This window comes from Bactrocera oleae, chromosome 6, assembly GCF_042242935.1.
Source record: "Bactrocera oleae isolate idBacOlea1 chromosome 6, idBacOlea1, whole genome shotgun sequence".
Taxonomy (NCBI): Eukaryota; Metazoa; Arthropoda; class Insecta; order Diptera; family Tephritidae; genus Bactrocera; species Bactrocera oleae.
Window position 1 is genome coordinate 53,616,711 of NC_091540.1, and position 15,572 is coordinate 53,632,282.

Below are 15,572 nucleotides of genomic sequence, written 5' to 3' on the forward strand. Positions count from 1 at the left end.
TAAGAATGTGTGCCACAAAGCGCTTGGCAACGGGCGCACCAGCAACAGCGTTGTTATCTCCGTCGATTCTGGAGCAATGCGCGCGCACGTAAATTCAGTTCATTTAATGCCTTGTTAGCTTAATTGAGCTATCGCCTAATTAGTCGCAGAATCTCGCCTTATCCGTTAGCAAAACATTTTAATCTAAACGACCAACAAGTCAACAAGTGCGTGCATGTTGCACGAGTATCTACGCGATACAGCGCGCGCTACTCTCTCACATTCGTGCCGCAACGCGGCAGTGATTGTTGTTGTCTCGAACACATACCGTAAGGGGCAATCGTCCACATCGCGGGGCGGTTGGTTGCATGTCGCAAGGTGCGCACTCCGACAACGAGCGCTTGGTGCGAAGACACAGGTAGGTACAAAATGTAGCTAATAAATATCTCGCGCACTCACACCGCCGCTGGCTGTGCTGGAGAACCACACACAAGCGCACAATTTTGTTGATTTTCCTAATAAAAAAATAAATAAACACAAATGACTTTGCATTACTTGCAACATTTATTATTATCAATTGCCATTATTTTTCACTTAGTGGTCAGTGCAATCCAGCCTTATTGTTGTAATTGGTAATTTGCATAGAGATCGCTCAGCGAGAACCAAGTGCCTATAGCGCCGCCAATAAAGCCAAATATCATCAAAGCAATATCTTGCCACAAATAGATCTTATAAGGGCCAAATCCCTGGCCGTAGCGCAAGCAAAAGTCCATCAAACCGGGGAATATCAAGCCGAGATAAGAGAGTGAGAAAGAGCCGACGAGCGAGAGTATCAAAGCCAAGTGCGAAGTCATTACGGCGGTGAGCACTTAAATGTTATTAAGTAAATTATAAAAAAATGTAAATTTAATTTCCTTTTCACTGAAAGAGTTATAGAAAGTGAAATTCACCTGCGCCTAGCACAATAGCGATGCGTAGCACATATTCCAAGGGATGCGATTGCTTTAAATTCATATATTCCGAGTAGCGTCGCCAACACACCTCGATGGTTATATAACCTTGTAGGGCAAACGATAAGAATATAGCCACTGCAAACATTAACCTGGCCAAGCGGGGAAAGCTGCAAAAATATAGCAGAGATATTGAGATTTTATTGTAAAATTATTTGTTATCTACTTGTATAGCACACAAGGCACTCTTCGTTTCAATTAAACTTCTAGATGAGCGAATCGAACGAACGAGTGGTATAAGTTACTTAAACTGGTATAACAAAATTGTTCGGAAATTGTACACTACAGTGTTGTAGCCACATATTCTCTTGCATTGAACTCCTGTCGGTAAGTTTGCTCGCAGAAATTATTTTGGTAAAAGAGAGAGAAGTGCCGAAACATATCTAACCGATTTTCTTTTTAAAATTTTCAAAATTTGTAGCCCTCTGCCTAGCCCTTGGTTTAGGTCAGAATTGAATACACAGTAGCAGGGAATTTACGTCGGCGAATATCGGATAAATAAAATGCTGTAAGAAAGGTAAATCAGATGGAGGATATTACTGCAAGAGCTGATTACGGAGGTTGTAAGAGATTGGTCCGCAGCCGAGATAAAATCTACACATCGCAGATAACTTCGACGCGCTAAACGCATTACACTAAAAAGTAGGGGTTCGTCATTAACAGATATATATATATCTGTACATAATGAATCTTTAATATATGAACATACTTGAAAAGTCCTTTTCTTTCTTCTTTGAACTCTCATTTGGAAAAATCTGGGTAAAATATGCGCTCTTTGAAAACATTGAGTAAAAATAGCGTGTATAAAATTTAGCTCTTCGTAATCAGAGTGCATTTCGCCACAATAGGCAAAATAAAGCCGTGAACAATATTCTGGATGCCAGTTTTGTAAGCTTCAGATAGTCTGATAAAGCTAGCTCGATAATTTTGTAACTACTCATTAATGATTTTGACAGATTTTAATCAACACATAATACCAGTTCTCACGACAGAACTTTCTAACCAGAATGGGTCGGTATTTTCAACTGCGTAACGCTCCTCACAAAAAAAAAGATCATCGGTAGCTTGGTTGAGATGTTCCTAAGCATTCACCTTATTATCCGGACTTGGCAACAAGTGACCACTAAACTTTAGTTAAACTATACAATATATACTTGAAGTATTTCACTTTAGTGGATTTCCTTTTGGTCCCTATATCTTTTGAGAATTTTTTGACAAGGAACATTGGGTCCTAATTAGGAAGGTTGAACTTGTCAAAGAAACTCATGCCTATTTCGGTAACATAAAAAAAAAGATTACAAAGGCTTTTAGCTGAGTCAACACACTTACAAATCTTCCATCGGTAGATTTGAGGTGATGCTGTCCTTGACTTTCTCACCATAACGCCAGTAGCCGAAAAACGCAATCAATACATATAATATGAGCGAGGTGATCAAGCCCATATTCAGAATGCCATATAAGCCTAAATAGTCCTTCGGGAATTTCATTTTAGCTTCAACGGATATGATCTGCAAATTGATCACTTAATTAAAAGTATATCTGTAAGTTACAAACAATCTTTAACTCACCACACCAACAGATTCGATGGCAAAGAGTACCGTGCCGAAGAATAGAGGATACGACTTCAAATTGCCGAAAGCACTTCGCTCAGCCAACGAAGGTAATTCCGTGAATATGTAAGAGAATACAATGATGAAACCTGCAAAGCATTACTTCTGCATCAAAATCACAATCAAAATTCGACTCAATACTAAAGCAAATCATGGCGTCCGCAACCGCATTGAACGGCACCAGATTACGCAAATCGCGCACAAAATAAATCGCCGACAATGGTAAAGAAAGTGCAAAGATATAAAAGCGCGTGTCGATATCGTAGCCATAAAAGTCGAGCAACTCTTTCAGATTGTCGGCAATGAAGACGACATAAGCGCAACAAACACCAAAATGATAGAAACCCAATACAAAGTCGATTGTGGAGCTTAAAACAACAAAATATTAAACACATACACATACAAGAAAAATATTAATTTTTGAGTTTTAAAACTTCATACAAACCGCGCAGTTTCGCTTAAGAAGCGCAAGCATTTCGGTCCCGACTCCAGCGCAAACGCCATCGAGTCTGGATAGTTCAATTGCGGCACACGCTTCCGCTTGCTCAGCTCGTACATGCCACATAACTGCGAAATAGCAGAATTTCAAATTTATCACAAACACAGCTTGCTCTCATTTACCAACACATGCAGCGCGAATATAACGATCGAGCCGATCACAACGGTGCTGATCAGGCCGTTCAGCCAACCAGCTGCTTGAAAGGCTTTGGGCATGGCTAAGCAGCCAATGCCGATGGAGGCCTTCAGCAGACTGATATAAACCTCGAAATTACTGAAATTTGTTTGAATTTTCGAAATTAGTTGCTCTTGTTTTTGGTATACTCACAGCGTACCTCATGGGATTCTCGACCTTACGATGCTGATAAGGATCATAATCATCATTTACGCTGTTTTGAGGAGATATTTCATTAAATTGTTGCAGTAAATGTTTCAACTTACTGCGGTTCTTTCATGCTTGACGTGGCAAATGTTTTGTAGAATTATAAATAATTTTTAGAAATTCAGTTGTCAGTTTTATTTTTGAGGCGAATTTGTAGTTTTGATCGGTTTGCTAACATATTTATCGAATTTAGTTAAGTTTTGATTTTTTAAGTTCTTAAACAAATTAATGTTTAAAAAAATTAATTTTGCCTTTACTTTTGCAAATACCAGATTAAATACCTTACCTCTTCCTAAAACACATAATGCTTCTTCTTAAGCTTTTTTGACAGTTTTTATCTTCGATACGAGTATTACTTAAATCATAAATTATAAGGATCTTGATACATTATGACGTTAAGGCTTTCATCTAGATCCTTAACAGCACTCTGCAGATAATTCCCGAACTATCAAAGAAATAATCGCAAAATACAAAAATTAACATATAAAAAAATCAACAAATTTATTGGGTTTTATATTTGGTTTAAAAGCTAGAGTCGAACATGAGCGGTACAGAAAGTTACTCGAAATATGCCTTAAAGTGCACTCTTTAAATTACAGTTCATTCAAGCATATGTCTTCTAAAGGGCCACTCTTTGTAGGGCCGAAGGGTTTGAGTTAGTCAGCTTCGGCACTTAAAAGTTTAGACTTCTTTTTTCGAAACTGCCATTTTCTAATAGATTGACGATGATACTTGGAGACTATCGCACATATTGGCTTCAAATTTTAATTGTAGGATCATACATCATCATAAACATTATCATATGTAGGATTTGTTTTTGTTTTTATTGCAAATTTTTGTTTATAAAAAAATTTACTGCTCAGCGGCCCTCTTGAGAAAGGTGATATCAAAGATTGACACAGTAGTCGTATCCAAATGTCAATAAGAATTTTTTCATATACCCAAATACATGTTAAGTAATGCCTTAAGGAGAAAACGATGTCGTTTTACTTACTCAAAGAACAAATTGGTAATGACGTAACCCTTAAAGGATAAAGATAATATAATATTGTGGTTGTTGTTTTAGTGGAAATAAGTATTCCCGAAATAATTCGGAATAATGCTATTGAATTGGCAGCCCTTAGCCATTGTAAATGTGGATTCATTGCGGTTACGTAGACTTGACTATCGTGGTAACATAATTGTGGGATTTTAATCTCTTACTTTGGCTAGATTTCAAATAAAGTTATTTAAATGTCAATCCACTTGCAAGTTAAAAAAACCGTTGTTTTGTCAACTTTTCTGAAGATACATTTTGTTGAATAGTTAAATAAGAAATAAGGCATTTACAAAACTTACTGTACTTTAATAATCAGCAATTTAATAAGAAAAATTTGGATTTCTTTAAACAGATAGCCGATCTTCAAAAGGACCTGTGAAAAAAGCTGTCTGGCGGCGAGAAAGATTGGGCTGCTTCAAATTATCTCAAATCCAAAAAACAAAAAAATTATTTTTACAATAGATGAATACAGGTAATGATCGAAGGACTAGTCGAAATTTGGATTTTTGACAAATGGCGGCTTGCCAAAAAATTTCGATTTTTTTGAAAAAACTTGCACTACACACACTAAATTATTATCAAAAATCTTATTCCTACTATCTTTACCTGCAAATATATCTTAGAAGGTCATATAAAAATTTTGAGCCGATCAATTCAGCCGTTTTGTAGAAATTTTCATCACCAACTCTGAAGACAGTGTTTTGAGAAAAATGCGTTTAAAAATTTGGAAGCCGATTTTAGCGACTTCATTAAGTTTCATGTTTGAGAAATATTGCAAAACAAAATATGCATTTTTTGAAAATTCTTGAAATTTGTTTAGTCGGAAATCACAGTGATATACCTTCTGCTCAAACATAAACGAGACTGCCTCAAACAACAAAAACGGTTAATTATTCTTCAATATTTATTTTATCCCCTTCAAAATAGTCACCATTAGAGGCGATACACATATGCCACCTTTTTTTTCAATCTTCCTAACACTTCTGGTAGGCCGCTTTAAGTATGGCTTTCAGTTCCTTCTTCGAATTCTCTTTTATGACTTCAATCGACTGAAAATGCTTTCCACGAAGCGGCAATTTGAGTTTGAGGAAATGAAAAAAGGCACACGGTGCAATGTCGGGTTGTTTTTGGTCAAATAATCGCGTACAAGACGAGACGTATGAGCTGGATTTTGGAAAAAGTCGAGCAGACACACGTCTCATGCCCAAAACATCGTGAATAATGCTATGAGCGGATCCATTTGATATGTTGAGCTCACTAGCTATCTCTCTTTCAGTCACACGACGATTTTCCAACACAATTTTCTTTACTTTTTCGACGTTTTCTTCGTTTATTGACGTTGCTGGACGACGATCATGGGGCAAGTTCTCCAGCGATGTACGGCCGTCCTTGAACGACTTATACCAATCAAAAATACGTGCACGTGATAGGCAAGACTCCCCATATGCCTTCTGCAATATTTTTATTGCGTCCGTCGCACTTATTCCATTGGAATAACAAAATTTCAAACAAAAACGTTATGCTCAACGTTAATTTCCATAGTAAAATTCGAAAAACACACTCGAGGTTGACTTGTTAATAGTGCCTTAAAAAAAAACTATGTGACAGATCGCGCTCAAATTTGACATGTAAACATATAACAGTCCTGCCAACCTAAGCAAAAAAAAGTATGGCCGTATGTCATGTCCTTGTCGAGTTATGGATAAAGTCTCGTTTTGAGTTGAGCAGAAGGTATATGACTAAGAAAATTCTACCACTTATTATTATAAATTTTGATAAATATTAAACTTCGATCTCTTTTTGTTTATACACATGACGATTGGTATAATAAAGTGATAATTCGCTGGAAATATATATGCAAATCAAAACTTCAACCTGTTGTTGTAAACGAAGAACCCTAACTGACTGATTGACCCAATTTCTAGTGCTCTCCTGGTACTGCTGGTGCCACAAAATGCTGCCACCAACCTCCGTAACTGTGTACTTATGTCTGTGGCGGCGCTTAATCAGTCATCTATAAACATTTATTTAACTTCAAACCGCACTCGTATTACCAGCAACAACAATACCAACAACTAACCAATTGCAATTGTTGGCACTAACTACTCACAATGATTGTTATTGTTGTTATTGTTGTCGTCAACATGCTTGCGCTGTCATTATTGCTATCTGATGTTGTACAAAACATGCATGTGTATTGACTACCACAAGCCTGTGACATTATTGCCAGCATGCATGTGTGTTACACCGTTGCAGTTTGTCTATAAATATGTGTATATACATACAATATGTGTATGTGTGTTAGACAGTTGCCGCTGAGCTCGGTGAATGTCTACAAATCGAAATCATATGTCAATTGTCGTGTCAAACCGAAAATCGATTTCGATGATTGCCATTTGTGGCCGACAATTGTTTACAATATATGTATGTTTAAGCAGGCAACAACAACTACAATAGTAGTAGTAACCAATCGCACAACAACAATTATGCGAATGTAAACAGCGCTGCTTTATTTTTGCAACCACAATGCAGCTATTGGAGTTGTTTTTTTGTTTTGCTGCTGATTTTTATATGTAAGTGTGTTGCAGCAATGGAGCAACATGTCGCATAATTAAGTAAACGCGACTATTTGCCAGACATTCGCTCAATCGCTACGTAAATTACCGACAGCGAGCAATGTGCAGCGCCGTTTTTTAATGCAGCAAACTTTGCAACATGGCGCAACATGCAGCATGTGACATGCTCAGCATAACGATATTTTCGCTAATGCCTACCCAAGTTGCATGCAAAGACGCGCGCGCGCGCTCAAATAGACTCAACCACCATCGGCGAATACAAGCGCGCTGGCAGTGTTGTGACACGGATGGCGGCGTGCGCTTTGCACCCTCGTCGCGCGCTGGGGCGGTCTGCCAAAGTGATGGCGTTGATCAACCGCTAGTTGTTAGCTATTGATGATGATTGCTGCCGCAACGCATTGACAAGTGCCGCGAATACCGAAATGTTGTACACGTAGCGCATATGTTGCATGTTGCATGCGAACGCAGCAACTACTATGCTTACATTAGTATACAAACATCTCGCCTAGCAATTAAAGTCGGTGCGCTCGCGCGCGCTCATATCTTTGCGTTTACTTGTTGGAATTCGCTCGCGCTCGACACTTGAATGCGAAGTTTGTGACCCAATTGGCATTTGCGAACGCAGCAATACGCATTACAACTACAGAAATAGCAACTGAAAACCAACGCATGCATATTCATGTATGCGCGCGTGTGCCTACTTGCTTGTGCGCTCCTCCATCTGCAATTCTTACGGCTACTTAATGCCGTTTAACAAAGTTGCCGTTTGCCGGAAGTTTGTTTTGCAAAATGCAAATTTAACTGACAGCCATTTCTATGCTAATTTCTCGCTACAAATGCATACGCAACGAAGGCGAAAAAACAATCAGCGCATAGTCGGACGTCCCCACGTTTAGCGTGGTCTAGAGCAATGTGCCCGCGTTATTGGTTTGCAAATGAAATGACACTGTCGTCGTGATGACCTCCCGCATAGCGATTGCACGCAACAAAGTCTATTCCCAAACAAACGCGACGCATCGAAGTCAATGCATATTATGGTAGTATTAACATATACATATGTACCAGTAGTGCCTGGGAAAGTAGCCGGTAGGAAATGGGAGTAGGAGTCATCTAACCAATTAAATTTATTGATCCACGGATATTCCTGCCTCATCGAAAATATATATTGGCTGCCGTTTCTCTGCTCACATACCCTCGAGGTAGGCATGTGAGGGAAGAAGTCGCTAGAGTAGGCAGATGAGCTTCCTAGGAAAGGTACTTCAGTGTGAATAACTGCGGAATGGGTACGGGATCATCATAGATCAAACATCTTACCGGATGCTAGCTAGATCACCTATTTGGAAAAAAGTGAGATAGAATAATCTCAACACTTCTTCCTCGTATGGCCCGCTTTTACCAGATCAAGGCAAAAACAACTCGGATTTTGTGCTTATAAACATTTAGGCGAAATAGCGGAAATAGAAATAACAAACCTAAGCAGATTTATGATAGCTTCAGGGCGTTTTGCCGATAGCTGATATCTAACAACAATAGTTTTTCGTCTGGCTTCACAAAGGATTTGCAGTTCGGCCAGATTGAACAAAATTTCATACAGTCTCCATCGAAACTATTTAGATATTTCGGAAAATACGCCTGGTGCAAAAATAAAGTCAGTAAATAATCGACTCTTTACAGCTAGAATAAAAGATGCTTCAGCAGATATCATACGACAGCCGCTAATAACTCTGCTCTCGCGCAGCTATTACATGGTTAGCTACCTTATAGGTCTAGTTTTGTAGTGCATGAACTCAAATGCGTGCGACATATATAAAAAGAGAGTATATTTATTCAACCATAAGTTTTCTATTGCTTTATCTCGGTCTCCCATAATATTTTATTCGATTAATAACTGTAATTAGGTGTAATCGATTACATACAATTATTCCAAGGCATTCATGCAGGCTTAGATACAATAGCCTCAGACCTTAGTCTATTATTTTATGAACTATATAAATTCCCTATCATTTGTATTAAGCTTCTGTTTTATAGTATAACAATTGAAGCATAATAATTTTTTCAGATTAATTCGCTATATCTTCGATTTCTGCTTTAGTTGCTCCCACAATCTGTGAGATAGTTTTAACTTGAACATTTCATCAAACATATGGTAATGTTTCATAGAAGTTATAGATTTTCACAATTTTATATATTGTAGTTATCCATGGGTTCCAAATTGTATTTTTTATATGATGACGTTGACCACCACACCTTGAGAAGGCATCTGTTAACAAAGTTCTGAATCTTTCCCGTACAGTGATTGGTTACAAGCCAGGTTTCACCTCCGTAAAGCAGCACGGAGACATCATTGAACGATTCTGATTTATGTTTGGGAGATTTATTGCGTCTAATTTCGGATTTTCCGTAACTATGCATGTGTTCCTATTGCTAAATATATTTTGACCAAATTATTCTTTCCTCTACTGTTTTCCGGGTAAAGTCTTCAACATGATCAATTGCTTTGTCTTGCAGTATAAAATGATCGTTGCTTTTTGTGTTCATTTACATTGATTTCGTTTTGTCCATGTTGATTTTTAAAGGTTTTTAAGGATACCTGGTTGCTTAATAAGGTAAAAAGATCGTTTCTGTGGGTCTTGATCTTGATTTTGATCGGTCAGTTAATATGCCAGCTAAATCCCATAGTGGTCAGATATCGGCAGTTCCGACAAATTAGCAGCTTTTTTGGGAGGACTTTTGCAAAATTTCAGATTAATATCTGAAAAAAATGTGAGACTAGTTCGCGTATATTCAGACAAACGGACAGACAGACATTGCCCAATCGACTCAGTCATGCTAATCATTTATACTATATATAAATATATATATATATACTTTATATCGTCTCTGACATGTCCTTCTGGGTATTACAAACTTCGTGGCCAACTGTTCAGGGTATAAGCATATAGACAACTCAAGCAAGGGTTAATTAAATAGTTTTTTTTTTTTTCCTAAGATAATACTTTGAACCTTAACCACCCACAAGTACAGCGTTCTCAAAAGTCACATAAACAACGCGTCGAAGTAAACAACTACACCCAGATAATTTGTTGTTAGTTGAGTTTTCTGCTAAGAAACCTTTGCACTGAGCAAGCGAAGAAACAATCCTCGCATTTGCCATGAATTTATGTGTATTGCATTTTACTTTATTGCAGCAGAAACATTTCCGCCACCGCAATGATTATGCATAGCAATCGACTATAAATACCGCTACGTACTATATGTAAATAAAATCGAAATGCATATTTATATAAATACCTATATATGTGTGTGTGTTGGTGTGCGCCCGGGTAGGCCTACACCGCCCTCGGCTATTGAAAGTGGACTTTTAAATGCCAATCGCACGCTCTATTGGCAGCCATGATGAGCCAGCACACAGCCACACGCGCTTACTTACATACACACATATATGCATATGCAAATTCATAGCCTCATTGTAAAGTGTTGTCGCTGGAGGGCGCGGTTGCGGCGCGCGGTTGTTGCGGGTGCGTGGGGTTATTGGTCACACTGCCGTCGCACCGACGCGCGTACACACATTTTGTCACCTTTGATGTCAACATTTTGCTGCATTCGATTTTTATAATGCGCAATTTGCATAAAATATTCCTTGCAGCGCGGCACAGCGCAATTCTCCGGTCGCGCGGCGCGGCACAGCGCGGTGAAATGTGAAATGAAATTGAAAATGTTCTACGCAAGTGAATATGAATGAGCGACGTGTCGGAGGGGCGTACAAAGTGCGTTGCTGTTGTTTGTATTTATTGCGGAATTTACTCCTACTTACAACAAATAGTTTCCTGACTTATGCTTAATGTTGTTTTCGACATGTTGTTGTTGCATTGTGGTGGCAAGCGTCGCAGTTGTCGCACAAAATGAGGTCAAATCGGTCAACAGCGAACGCAAATCAACAAATTCAAATGTTTTTGCATAAATACATATTTACCTAAATGTGTTTGTGTGAGTGTTTGTGCTACCAGCGAGTCCTTATTGTGAATGCCACATTGCAGCTGGTGAATGCCACATTGGGTGGAAGTTGTGCGAGAAATTGCTTTTTAAATGGAAAGTTGTTAACTTCGTGCAACAAGCGAATGACAATTTATTACAAATGACTTATAACAGTAAAATACTTTGAGGGAACTTACAAAAAATTTTTTTTGTAGTATTTTATTGCATTCTTGAAAGTTAGTTGATTAGTGGTTACATCCACTAGCTACACTCACTTAAAAAGCAGCCTAATTGCAATTTAATATATTTCGGAAAGATCCACATTAAGAGCACCAAATTTATTTTTGGCATCTCATTTTCATAACGTAAGAGATGTATAAGGCGATGTTTGGCCGAGATGAAGGAGCGCCAGATTGCAGGCGGCCGCATTTAGGTAACCAAATTAAGCCGTATCCAGCAACTAAGTGAATTTAGTAAAAAACCTGATTATTTTTCACTCCAGCTGCCCAATATTTTTTAAGTTGAAGCATTGAAACCGTGGTAGATATTCCGTATCATCCGGTTGAAGCCTGGGAATTCGCAATGATAATGTTCCAGGATCTTATCATCGTCCGCGCATGCTCTGCATTGCGCCGAATTCACTTTTGCAAATCTTTTGAAGATGGGGATTTTAAGGGTATGGGCCCTGTGATGATGCCTACAATATTACTAATTTCTCTTTTGCGTAAAAGTAGAAGTTTTTGGTTTGTGCACCATCAACGCTACCTCTAAGTAACTTTGTGATAAGCCCTGTGTTGCTAGTGTTCCGTAACCTGAGCTATTCCTCTAGGCTACATTGCATCAAACCACCTTTGAAGGAGCTGAAGGTGGCAAGTGGGCCTCTGCTGCAACCAGGAAGTTCATAAATCTTCTAGTGGACAACCAAGCGGTAATTAAAGCAACCGTAGTGCGAATACTAAGTCTCACTAAAGCAGGTTATGCAAGTAGGCAATAACTAGAGTAGGTAACTCTGTTAATAACATCTGGCTACTCAGTCATAAAGTAAGAGAAAAAACAAAAAGATAGACGACGGTGGCGGCCGGGAATAGAATTCCTCTGAGCTATCTGGGACATCTGTCTGAAAGACTGAATTGTAGTCATAAGGCTTAAAGCTACCTTCTGCGTGCCACCGTATGGATTACTACAGAAGAAGCCTAGAAGTTCATATTACACCGTTTGATCTGTCGGTGAATATGAAAATATACGGCTTATATTTTATCATCCGGACAAAGCTGTCAGTTTTTAAAAAACTCTAATATTATTGGCTACAACGACTAGTTTTGAACAGGATATTCGCTTTTATCACCCACAATTGTAGCTTCTACTCATGTACTCCTTGCCGCTACTACAAATGGATAGATTGCGAACAAGCAAAGAGCATCAGGCGCATGCGCATACATTGAGATCATGGTCTGGCGGATGCGCCCACAAAACCCAGCGGGCAAGGTGAATAATTTAAGTTGAAATTAAAAAAGGAGAATATGGTAAAAAGTTAGCGGAATGAAAACAGAATAAAAAAAATGCTGTTGTAATTAAAGTTAATAAAGATTATACTTAAGTATTTACTATTCTCAAGTTTAGAAATTAGGGTTGTAAATTTAATACATTTTCTTATTTAAATCTGCACAAAAAATCTATAGACTTTGCAACTTGTACAACTTCGATATGCGATGAGTGCAACAATAGAATGGTCCCAACCTATAATATACAGTCGGTGGGAAATGCTATAGAGCTTATCAAACATTTTTTACGAAATACAAATTTTAACTCGAAATTTACTTTAAAACTGAGTGGGTCGCCCCTAGATGTTAAAAATTTTTATTTTTTTTCGTACAAAAATTTTCTTGTTTATAATCTACAGATTTTAACCTTAGGCTAAGCAAAAAAAAAATTTTATTTCGCTCCACGCTAATATATAGGTATATACATATATCTCTCTATACAATGATAATATATACTTTTTTATATTTTAGAATTAAACTATATGCGTTTGAATAATGGGTAGGTGTAGGCAATGGCGTGTCAGTGATGTGCTTGAGCAGTCATACAACCAAAGCGGGTGAAGTGCAGAGCAGAAACATTTGGCTTTCTAGCTGTAGGGCAAAGCAAGCAGACTACTGACAGCAAATCAGACCGCGCGAAAGGGTACGATTACGCAGACTAGCATGTGCCGTGCAAGATAATTTTTAAGTTTAAACGCCCACACAATCTTTGTGGCATTGGCAGCGCGAACGGAAAGTTGAGTGGCTGATCTGGCTGATCTGGCTATCTGCTCGGCTGCTATTATTAAAATGTTGTTACGAACGGCTAAAGGGTTCGCTTTAGTCAGCGCTTAGTCAACACAACTTACTAAGGTTCTTTGGTTGTTGTTATTGTTGTTGTGGTTTGGGCTGTTGTTGCCCGTTTCAATTTCCAAGAAAGCTTTGCGGCTAAATATCAATTTAAGAGATTTTCGGAATTCAAATTGCCACCGGGCAATGGGCAATCTTCATTACTGTGCGCACACACACACACACACACAAGCAAGCACAAACGCATATCTGTGGGTGCGTGCGCGTGTTCGTGTATTCAATGTGTGTACAATTGTTGTTGCTTTTGTCTCTGTTTGCTCAGTTATTTGCATAAAAACACCATGCCAACGGCGCAAAGCGATTAAGTCGCATTGGCTAACATTTGAGCTGGAGCTCTTGAATAGCCGCGCTTGATTTGTAAATTGTTTGCTAATAATTGCTGGCTGACGGAGCATAAAACGCGCGCGATTTGACTAGTAAATTATTATATTTCGGTGAATAATTATCGACTGAATGCGCGTTTTGTCGCAGCGTACCTACAGAATTCCTACGCCGCCGTGGCTCATTCTTTTCCAATGAAACAACGCAACGCGGCGGAAATAGAAAATTAGTACACGCCTCAAGATGTGCCTGCCTCGAACGGGTATTGCACCACCACAAGCCCTAACTACCATAACAATACCACCAAATATTATTATTACCGAATGTTTATATGAGTTCAAGTTATGTTTGTGCGCGCAACCGATTATTAACTTCATTATTGCAGCGCTATCGCAACGAGTGCATCTGTGATGCCTATACGAGGAGATACAATTGGCAACCGCCAATCGCCAGCCGCCAACGCCCGCCGAAATGCAATTAGCTGCTGTGGCAGAAGCTGTCCGCCACAAGGATACCGACTGGCTTGGCTCGCGCGCCCAGCCTATGCCAACTCCTGGACGAGAGTAAATTATTTGCTACACAGCAGCAGCCACTTAACGAAATAATGCAAGACAAAAGCAACAACAACAACAAAAACGATAATAATAATATATATATACAAAAATTGTAAACATAATGCTGAATTAAAATTTTACGACTCCGTTTCATTGAGCAATACACGGCGGACTACGTGAGCTGCGCGCCTTGCACTCCTCAACGTCTGTTCAATCGCTAACATCTCCGTATGGTTGTCCTTAATCGCAGCCAATTTAGCCTGCGGCGTCTGCACTTACGCCGCATCTCTTATACTCCTCATTTTACTCGTATTTTTTGTGCAGCCGAACCCGCCCACTTACCGAACATTTTTTATAATTTCAAATTTCTTTTTGCAACGCCACTCCATCCAGCTGCAGTGCGTTGTATCCGCGCGCCTCCCCTGCGCTCTTGCTTTGCGCTTCAGCCTTACGTTGCGTTCATTTGCGCGCCCTTAAAGTGGCCCATAATGTCCGCGGGCGCAAAAGCGCAGCGTACGTGAGCGCAACAAAGCAGAAAAAATCACAAACTTCACTGCATCCTCCCACTTTTTTGCAACGTCATCAAGAGACGTTGAGTCGCAACGGCCTCCACATGGCTACCGCCACTGCCACCCTCATGTGCACGCAGATCGCGCAGATGCGCCGCCGACGACGACGACGGCATATTAACTTATTGCTGTTGGCCAAGTTATAACACAGGAGCGCGCCGCCTACCGCTGCAACTGCCACACCGCCAACTACAGGCCGATTGGCTTGATTTGCCATAACAGCTTGAGTTGCCGCAATTATATTCACCAAAGCGTTGTGTGTATGCGTGTGTGTATTGCATTGCAATGTGCTGCTGTGCGGGAGATGTTGCACGGTTGCTCTTCAACATTTGATTTACGATGCGGCCACTGGCCGTGAAAGGAGTTGCAAACAAATGCGCAAAGAAGAAAAATTTTAAACTGCTGAAAAAATTCTTGATAAAAAAATTAATAAAAAGTGAATGAATAAAAAATCACATACACCTCCTCTTCCGGCCGTCATGTGAGCGCATGTTGCATGAGCTTGCGTCTGAACTGCATTCTACAGATGCTTTTCACAAGCGCAGAACTCCGAATTGGTGGAGAAAAAGTTCGCATCTAATCAATGCGATTGCAATACGAAGATATCCACGTAATTATACGGACCATCATATATTTATTCTCTTCGATCGCAAGAGATTTTCCTGAGCA

The 15,572-nt window shown here is 39.3% G+C and overlaps 1 protein-coding gene and 1 long non-coding RNA gene across 3 annotated transcripts; both read right to left on the reverse strand.

The window, feature by feature from the left end:
* Nucleotides 1-524: 524 nt before the first annotated feature.
* LOC106618173 (proton-coupled amino acid transporter-like protein CG1139) lies at nt 525-3,912 on the reverse strand. 2 transcript variants are annotated; one of them, XM_014235798.3, is made up of 10 exons: nt 3,766-3,912; nt 3,539-3,650; nt 3,433-3,486; nt 3,221-3,371; nt 3,045-3,166; nt 2,741-2,967; nt 2,558-2,688; nt 2,319-2,497; nt 930-1,099; nt 525-847 (listed from the first exon to the last, which is right to left on the reverse strand). In XM_014235798.3, exons 2-10 carry the CDS (start codon nt 3,550-3,552, stop codon nt 597-599), a joined length of 1,299 nt encoding a protein of 432 aa, XP_014091273.2. In that variant the 5' UTR covers nt 3,553-3,650; nt 3,766-3,912; the 3' UTR covers nt 525-596. The 2 variants fall into 2 exon arrangements, with proteins under 2 accessions (XP_014091273.2, XP_036214937.2); XM_036359044.2 differs by lacking the exons at nt 3,539-3,650; nt 3,766-3,912 and having other exon boundaries at nt 3,426-3,486.
* A 107-nt stretch (nt 3,913-4,019) lies between these two features.
* Nucleotides 4,020-15,323, reverse strand: LOC138857809 (uncharacterized). The gene is made up of 2 exons (XR_011397010.1): nt 14,677-15,323; nt 4,020-4,442 (listed from the first exon to the last, which is right to left on the reverse strand). It is a non-coding gene; the product is annotated as an uncharacterized lncRNA (long non-coding RNA).
* Between the last annotated feature and the right edge of the window lie 249 nt (nt 15,324-15,572).